Genomic DNA, 9,581 nt, shown 5'->3' on the forward strand with positions numbered 1-9,581 from the left:
TCCTTGTGGATGAGAAAGCAATTTAAAAGTAGTTAAGATCCTGCCCTCAAAATCTTATATGAAGTTGTGCACTTTGATGTATTTTTAACCAATGTCTATTGTGCTACATACCTCCTGGGGGATTTGAGTTATTTTTTCTCTTTCTTTTATATACTGCTGTACAATGTGATGTTACCAGAGCAAGGGGCACTAAAGAAATGAATAGGAATTTGATTTAAAAGAGAAAAAAATAAATTACTTCTTTACACAGCAGTACTGTCTTCTGGGACTTTTAGCTGCTGGAGTTCATGGAGGCAGATGGTTTCCCTGAAGTGAGAAAGAGATGAGACAAACCCATGGCCATGATGTCCACAAGGGGATCCTGAGATGTCTAGGCAGGAACATGCCTTCTATCATCCCTAATGCAACATCCCAGGTGCTGGTGGTATATAGAGTCCTAGAATGGTTTGGGTTGGAAGAGACCTTCCAAGCTCATCCAGTCCAACCCTCTGCCATGGGCAGGGACATCTTCACCCAGATCAGGTTGCTCAGAGCCCCATCCAGCCTGGCCTGAGATGTCTCCAGGGATGGGACATCTACTGTGAGGAGAAGGCTGAGGAAAAGGATTACAGAAAGTGTCCATATTTGCATTTTCCTCCCTGAGCAGCATCTCCCACAGCCTTTGGGAGATGTACTGGGCCAGGCAGGTGGCTGCTGTGACCCAGAACAACTTTTCTAATGTACTAATAAGCAGATTCTGCTTATCAATAAGACTGAGGGAGTGAGGTCCCAGCCGACGTCTGGCCTGTCCCTGTCATCATATGTCATTATTGTGTGTGACACAGTACAGAGTTGGCCTCAGTTTGGCTCTCAGATGCCAGCTGTCACAGAATCATAGAATGTCCTGAGTTGGAAGGGACCCACAAAGATCATCGAGTCCAACTCCTGTCCCTGCACAGGACAACCCCACAGGTCACACCGTGTGTCTGAGGACGTTGTCCAGTCTCTTCTTGAACACTGTCAGGTTGGAGCCGTGACACCTCCCTGGAGAGCCTGTTCCAGTGTCCAGCACCCTCTGGGTGAAGAACCTTTTCCTCATGTCCAACCTGAACCTCCCCTGGCACATTTTCCTGCCATTCCCTTGGGTTCTGTCACTGGTTACTAAAGAGAAGAGCTCAGCCCTGTCCCTCCTGCTCCCCTTGTGAGGAAGCTGCAGCCCCATGAGCTCTCCCCTCAGTCTCCTCTTCTCCAAGTTGAACAAACCCAGTGACTTCAGCCACTCCTTGTATGCCTTCCTCTCCAAACCCTTCACCAACTTTGTAGCCTCTTCTGGACACCCTCCCGTAGCTTTATATCCTTTTTATCCTGTGTCCACAGCCCTGCACCCAGCGCTCCAGGTGAGGCCGCTCCAGTGCAGAGCAGAGCGGGACAATCCCCTCCCTGCCCCGCTGGCCGTGCTGGGCTGGATGCACCAGGACATGGGTCCCTCTTGGCTGCCAGGGACACTGCTGGCTCACGTTCAACTTGCCATCGACCAGAACCCTAGATCCCTCTCCATAGAGCTGCTTTCCAACATCTTGTCCCCCAATCTGCATGTACAGCCAGGGTTGCCGTGTCCCAGATGCAAAATCCAGCACTTGCGCTTGTTGCCAACCAAAAAAATCTATCCTTATATCTGCTGATGGGACAGAAGTGAACCGGGATTCACAATGAAATTAAGTGTGATGTCTCGCTATAGGTTTTAAAATGAAAATCCCCCAGGAGGTAACTGTGAGATGGCTCAGCCTCTCCACCTGGGGGAAGACTCATGGAAGTGCTGAGATGTCCTTCATCAACTCTGCTGAGGAGCCACCCCCGTGATGAAGCTGTTTGGGCTCAGGGAGCAATGTACTGCAGTGTTCCTGCAAGTGAGGACTGGAAGGGGGAGATTTTGGACAGGCATATTGAGTGGGATTTGTCCAGTCAGCAGGGCTGACCTTCTCCCTTCTTGCATAAAGAAGGAGAAAACACTGTGACAATGTGAAAGCCTGTCCCTGAGCCAGGACCTTGGCTGGGATTACGGCCGAAGCATCGTTTTTCACCGATCTTCCAAGTGCTTTTAGAGGTTACGGTGTTGTGTTAAGATGCAATCTCCTGCCTTCGTATTTTCTCTCTGAGGCTCAGGAGGAGGGCATTTCTCTGAGTTGCTGGAATCATGCTGGACCAGGCCCAAAATAAATGAGATTGAACTTAACCCATCAGCGGGGAGCCTGGTGCGATCGCAGCCGTGGGCTCTGAAAGCAGATGCTCTGGGGCAGCTTCTGTGGGTAAACTCTGGTCTTTGGGCTCCTTTGTCTTCCCTCTCTTGCTTTTTCTATGTATAGACACAGCTGATAAACTACCTCTGTTTCAGCTTGTTTAAAGAAAAATAAAGGTAATTCATCCAAGCTTATGCTTTAGAAAAGGAAACTAAGTCTCTGGTTTGTGGCATTGTCAGGAAAGTTTTCTAGAAGCTCATTCAGTTTCAGGATGGGGTCAAAATCTTTGTTTTGGCTCTCCAGCTCATCCACCCAGAACATCCTTGTTCTTTTATCCAAAACTGAAGGAAGCTTGGAGACTTTTCAGTAAGATTTTGGCTTTTTTCCTATCTTTATTTCAGACTGGGTGGGATGAGGTCAGCTATGGAAAGGTATATCTCCTAGTAGATCTACTTTTTGCAAACCACAGGAGTGGATGCAAGAAAAGGTAGATTCCCAGGTCTCAATACAGCAGGTAGAAGAGTTTTCCCCGCTATTTGAATGTGGTAAATTTGACTGTTCAGTGCCTTGTACATTTGATGAGCGAATGTCCTCAGTGGTGAACTTGAGTCAGAGTGGACCTGTATTCTTTTTCTTGACTATTTTAATGATCTCTCAGCACGAGGTGGCACATCCACCACCATGCTTCTGCAGGGTTCCCATCCTCCCTAGGTGAACCTCCAGGCAACAACCTTTCCATCCACTGGTAAAGCTGAGTAAAGTTGCCAAATACCCTCCCCTCTTCTAGTGTCAACATGCCTACATTTGAACCTTTGCTCTGAATATTTAATGCATTTACTAATACATTTATAAGGAGTCATTTGGAGGTTTGGGGCCCTGGCTTGCAGGGGTGGTAACAACGCCTTTGGTTCAGCGTTAGGTAAACATGCTCAGTGTGGTTCCAGACTTCGGCTTCGGTAGAGGTTTTCAAAGGTTTTTAAATATTTACACACACTCCCGAATGAAAGAGAGCTTGGGGGGAGTCTTTAAACACTGAACCTGGAGAGGAATGCGAGTCAGAAACAACAAACAGGAGGCCCGGCTGACTCAGAAAAAAATTAAAGGAAGAACAAGAACAAAATCTCAACACTTCATTAATCCTGTAACTTCTCCTAAAGCATTACTTCATGAAGAATTCCTATAAATCTCATGGATTTGTTTTCATCTATTAATGGAGTCATCTCAAGAGTCCGACTCATGCTCCTGTCTCTTTTCCCTGCCCCAAACCAGCCTTAGAGTGTTTCTGTCCAAAATAGCCATGCAGAATAAGACTGCAGAGAGAAGTCAGCAAGTGCCCCGCTCTCCACACTGCCTGTCTTACAGTAGTTTCAAGGCTCAACATCAAGTTCACAGCCTCATGGTGTTGGGCGCATCGTGAGATGTTACCCCACAGTGCTAGTGTCCAGCCAAGCATCTGACCAAACATGAAGTCTTCCACTCTGGATATCTTTACAGCCAATGGAGAAACAGTATCTCTACGACATGGTTAATATCATCTTAAAGTCAAGGCCTGTTGCTCTGTCATGTCCAGTGACCCAACTTGGAGTATTTTAGGAGAAGGAGACAGCTGGTTTTTGACAATGGCTGGGGATCCGTGATCAATGGATCAGTGAAGGAGATTCCCAGTTCTTGACTTACTTCTGAAAACCTCAAGCCAGCTGCTTGCAAGAGGACAAAGCTAGGGAACCCCATGCAATGGCAGACTTATCCCAACAAGTCTGGCTTTAATTAAAAGCAGAAGCAAAACAAGCAGTGGAAGTCCGTGTGATATTTGGCTACTTGTCATCCTACACTGTGCTCCTGCTGTGCTGCCTGCTCCTGGGTCAGGACTCGGGGTGTTACAGGACCTGCTCCCCATCTGCTCGTGACATGCAGAGAGACATTTAGATGAGAAAGTGCAGAGTCCAGCCCTGCTAGTTTCGGTTGTGATATCCCTGATAATATCAGGGCTGGATCGTGGCTGTAACAACCTGCTCAGGAGCTTTCATAGCCTGGGATCATTGGCACAGAGCCTGTGCAAATACTCTGTGGCTGCAGGGTTCCTCCTCCATCCTTTTCAGGTTACGTAGTGTTCAACAAACACCAGTGTTTATTCTTTAGGGTATCATCTTCTTCCAGCTCCTTTCAGACAGCTTTGGGGCCTGCGTGAGAATATGGATTGCTAGGAACTATGAGTTATCGGTTTGGTGGAGGTATCACAATAGCTTTGCTCCTCTGCCTGTACGGAAACTGGGTCCTGGCTGGCAAGCAGCCTGAATGCTCCTGAGCCCGAACTGAGGGCCAGAACAGATGTTTAATGTCATTTTGGGTGTCAGAGCAGGTGATGCAAGTGCAATCCTGGCCAACAGAGCAGGTGATGTGAGTGCTGCCCTGGGACTCTCCCTGCCTCCCTTGATGTGTGCAAGGCTGCTTGGCTGGGTGCTCACCCCACCGTGTGCTTGCTGCAGCTGAGATGCAACCATGCTGCCTTCACCCAGCGCCTTGCAGAGATATCAACTCCCAGAACCACTGCAGCGCACTGTTTTGGAAAGCTCTGCAAGGTTCTTAGAGTGCTTAGGGATGTGGCTTAGTGGTGGACTTGACAGCGTTAGGTTAATGGATGGGTTAGATGATCTTAAAGGTCTTTTCCAGCCTAACTCATAGAATTATAGAATAGTTTGGGTTGGAAGGCACCTTCCCAGCTCCCCCAGTGCCCCCCCTGCCATGAGCAGGGACATCTGCACCAGCTCAGGTTGCTCAGAGCCCCGTCCAGCCTGGCCTGGGATGTCTCCAGGGATGGTTCATCCACCACCTCTCTGGCCAACATGGGCCAGGTTCTCACCACCCTCAGGGGCAACAATTTCTTCCTCATGTCTGGCCTGAATCTCCCCTCTTTTAGTTTAAAACCATCACCCCTTGTCCTATTGCAACAGGCCCTGCTCAAAAGTCTGTCCCCATATATCTCATCAGCTGCTTTTAAGTCCAGAAAGGCCACAATAAAGTCTCCCTGGAGCTTTGTCTTCTCCAGGCTGAATGCCCCCAACTCTCAACCTGCCCTCCCAGCAGAGCTGATGCAGCCCTCTGATAATTTTTGTGGCCCTTCTACGATTTCCACTTGCTCACCACATTTTCTTTTTTCCAGGCAATGCAACAAGACCTCCAACGGGAGCGACAGCTGTGACCTGATGTGCTGCGGCAGAGGCTACAACCCCTACATGGACAAAGTGGTGGAGCGGTGCCACTGCAAGTACCACTGGTGCTGCTACGTGACCTGTAAAAAGTGCGAGAGGACTGTCGAGAGATATGTGTGCAAGTGAAAACCCTCCTCTCTCCACCCGGGAGCTGAGAGGCCCGCGGCACCCCAGCACTATTCGGAGAAGAGAAAACATTTCCTCGGCTAGACGTCATTTATCTTGTAAAGACACAGACTTGAAGAAAGATATTAGGAGGGAAGAAAAAAAACAAACAAACAATCACACCAGTAAAACTAAGGCCCTCAAAAAAAAAAAAAATAACAGCCCACAAATGTTTCCCCCCATGAATAAAATGCTCTCTGAGAAGACAAAAACTCATTCGGGATGTTGTCTTATTCCAAAATATTTCCTATGGTTGCCGATGACGTCCGGCCATCAAGTCCCTTAGTATTTTGAGAAACGAAAGTAGAAGCTTTCCCCAGGGAAGAAAAGCAACTGTTCTTTGAAAATAACTAAGGCTCACACCTGTCTGTGCCTTCCAGCAGAGATACTGAGTCTGCATTAGGACCATCCCAGAATGGAAAACGCTGCAAGTTTTCAGCAATAACTGCCTTTATTTTTTTTGCCAAAGACTTAATTTTTAACATGGAAGCATCCACTCCAGATGATACAGGTGGAAAGATTTCAGGTCAATTCCTTGAAATGAACAGCTCATTTTAACCTTTCTTTTACACAGATTTGCAACGTTGAAGTTACTGCTGCAAGAAAAGTTGTCCATGATTTTTCTGGGCTGGATGGGGTTTCAAATTCAGCTGTGCAAGACCCCCCATGAATCCCGGAGGTGGTGAGAATAGGGTACCCTGAGAAGGGCTTTATGGGATCCATGAGATTGTAGTGGAGACATTATGATAAAGTAACCAAGTAAAGTCAAAATCCAGTGTGAAAAGTAAAAAAAAAAGAATCAGCTCCTGCTCTCTTTCCCTCTTGCCCTTTGGGTTTGATGCCCTTAGTCATTGATGTTCTGCCATGCTGGGCCATTGACTCCTTAGGGAAATCTGCCACTCCTTTTTTTTTCTGCAAAACTCTTGACCCAGCCCCAAGAAACTGCAGAGAGTGGAGCAGGTCTGGTCCTGCCTGTAGGGAGAGCATCCATGCAGGGCAGCAACTTTTCCCAGAAGAAGAAAAAGAGTGTGAACGTGTCAGCCCTTCACCTGGCCCTGCCCTGACACAGCAGAGAACCACTATCTGTGGCTGTACATATTTTCTTTTTTTACGCGGACATACAGAAATATTTATAAGATATATACCATGCTTTCGTCTACTCTACTTCCCCACATAAATATATCTATATATTATAAACAAGCATTAACAATAGTATGAAATAAATGCTGAACTTACTGATGCAACAGCAAAATGTTAGATTATTATGTTTCACTCTCCTACTTGGAAAGCAGCCCTGCTTTCCCTCCTGAGGGCAGGAGAAGATCGTGGCTTGAGGCACTCGCTGGTGTGGGATAGGTAAGTTCATTTATTCCCTGTCTCCCCAGCCTCTTCATTTTGAGCAGAATTAGCCAAGATACAGTCAAGACAAGGAAACAGAGCGCTTGGAGGAAGGGAGAGTCACCATTCTTGTTTTGCTTTTTATATTAGCAATCACTCTCATCAGTAATATATCCCAGTGCCCCTAAGGAGCTTAATAACAAATGTGACTAATACCTCTCATGGCTGGATTGCTCCTCGCTCCTGCGTGTTGTAGGAGTTGCTGTGCAGAGGAAGTTTTGGCTTGGATTTAGGTCCTTTGCTTGCTCATTTTTTTTGCAATAGGCATACAGCTCTATGTCCCAGTTAGGAAGGGTGATGCTGGAGAAGGATGTCTGCTCCAGGAGCAGAAGGCTGCAGATTCCATGAGGTCTTTCAGATCATTTTTGGGCACCCTGTTCCCCAAGCAAAGTTCTGCAAGCAGCCAGAAAATCGCTTCTAAACAAATGGAGGAGGACAGCACCACTTTCCTTGAGGGAAACATGTCCATAACACTGCAGTCTTCCTCTAAATCCCTTTTTTTTCCTCCCCACCCAGCTGCTCTTTTGGAGGCATTTGCCTCTGACGTGTCCCTGACCAGCCCTGGGGAGCTGGAGGAGAAAAGCATTGGGGACCATAGAGCAAAATTACAGGTATTTTGTACTCCTCAGCCACTTTGCTATGCTGTAACAGGTTTGGTCTCCTCGCCTCTTTCCCTTCCCCCTCCATGAGCAGGCAAAAAGAGGCCTTTGGTAGTTTGTCAGTGGTTTGTGTTATTGTCACCCCATAAAAGCTGGTGGACTGAAATGTCTCCGCAGTGCAGTGTGATGAGCGGTGGGTGTCTTTGGGCTGACATGCAGACAGGCTGATGGCAGAAATCCCACTGCTCTCCAAAGCCAGGATTTGGCTCCGTTAGATATGTAAAGAAACGGTCTACTTTCATTCTTTTAAGGAATTTTATTTTTATTTCCAGTTTCTGATGAAGCCAACAACGCAGGGTTGTTCTGACCAAAGAAAAATTTGAACATTTCAATGCTATTCTGTAATGGCTCTTTTTCTTGCTCCCTTGCTGATGTCCTTCCTGAGCCTTTCTGCTTGGCAAAAAAATAGCGAGATGGAAGAAATGCTCTATATGGACATTATTTTCAGCCGCCTTTCACTCCTTTGGTATCAGGCCGGTGTTCCTCACCTGTTTTTCCCATGTCAGAAGAAATCAGAACTTTGCAGAGCACGAAAACTTGTGTGCAAGCCTACCAGGCATCTGTGGGTCTATCAGATGGGAAATGAACCCTCAGCAGACCTTTAGCCATGGTAGTACCTCATGCTTTGTGTCTGCCTCTGACCCCAGCTGTCCGTTACTGAAGATGTTGAACTGAAACAGCTGCAGTGTCTGGAGGTTTGCAGTTTGGGGCATCCGGGCTCAAAATCTCTGCTGATCATTTTGGTTGGAATCATTTTGGTTGGAAAAGACCCTCAACATCATAGAGTCCAACAGTTAACCCAACACTGGCACTAACCCATGTCCTGAGAACCTCATGTCCGTCTGTCCAACCCCTCCAGGGATGGTGACTCCAGCACTGCCCTGGGCAGCCTGTTCCAATGCCCCACAGCCCTTTGGGGAAGAAATTGTTCCCCAGATCCAACCTCAACCTCCCCTGGCGCAACTTGAGGCCGTTTCCTCTGGTCCTGGCGCTTGTTCCTGGGGAGCAGAGCCCGACCCCCCCTGGCTCCAAGCTCCTTTCAGGCAGGTCAGAGATCAGAAGGTCTCCCCTCAGCTCCTGTTCTCCAGCTGAACCCCCAGCTCCCTCAGCCGCTCCCATCACACTTGTGCTCCAGCCCCTTCCCCGGCTCCGTTCCCTTCTCTCAACTCGCTCCAGCACCTCAAGGCCTTTCTTGGTGTGAGGGGCCCAAAACTGCCCCCAGGATTCGCGGTTTGGCCTCCCCAGTGCCCAGCACAGGACGGTCTCTGCCCTGGTCCTGCTGGCCACAGAGGTGCTGATACAATAACAATCCATCATGGGCTTCCTCCAAATTTTCCTTCTTTGAGCTAAGAGTCTGTGTGGCCCCGGCCCATGTCCTAGGTTGTTGGTTTATGAATTAAAACCATTACACCAGTTTTGCTCTAACTCCTATGTCTCAGAGTCCTTCTCCAGAGTGGCTGCACCCTGCGTTAGCCATGTGCCCGGGGTGATGTGCTTCACCAAGTTGAGACTCATGCACAGGGCAAGGTGTGATAAAGTACAGCGTCCCTTGTTGCACGGTCCTGCTTCATCCAGCAAATTAGGGTCATCTCCCTCCTGATGGTCTTACATTTTCCAATTTTTCATGAAAAGGCTTTCTATGAGAAAGAGATGCAGTGCTTTCTGTTTTCTTTTCATTTTAATACAAACTAGGAATAAAAAGAGAATCTATAACGTGGGACCATACTGGTGGAACAACTCATGGTGCATCTTGCTCCTCATAGCCTGTCTCCGATTCTTTCTTCCTGGCATCAGTAGCAAAGCACAGAGAGGACAGAAAAGTGTCCTTGCTCTCAATTTCAATGCTCAGTGCGACCAGCATCCAAGAAATATCTGCATTAAGAAATTGTTCTTAACTCTCTCACCCCACCAAGAAGGTTTTGTTTTCTCTGCAT

General features: G+C 47.7%; 1 protein-coding gene across 1 annotated transcript in view; it reads left to right on the forward strand.

Annotated features, from left to right (window-relative positions):
* WNT11 (Wnt family member 11) overlaps positions 1-8,158 on the forward strand; it is a 31,117-nt gene extending 22,959 nt beyond the window's left edge. Inside the window, 1 exon segment of the mRNA XM_065647316.1 lies at positions 5,377-8,158. Within this exon segment, the coding sequence (XP_065503388.1) occupies positions 5,377-5,551 (175 nt within the window). The 3' untranslated portion in view covers positions 5,552-8,158.
* The last annotated feature ends 1,423 nt before the right edge of the window (positions 8,159-9,581 follow it).

This window comes from Caloenas nicobarica, chromosome 1 (genome assembly GCF_036013445.1).
Source record: "Caloenas nicobarica isolate bCalNic1 chromosome 1, bCalNic1.hap1, whole genome shotgun sequence".
In the NCBI taxonomy this organism is placed as follows: Eukaryota; Metazoa; Chordata; class Aves; order Columbiformes; family Columbidae; genus Caloenas; species Caloenas nicobarica.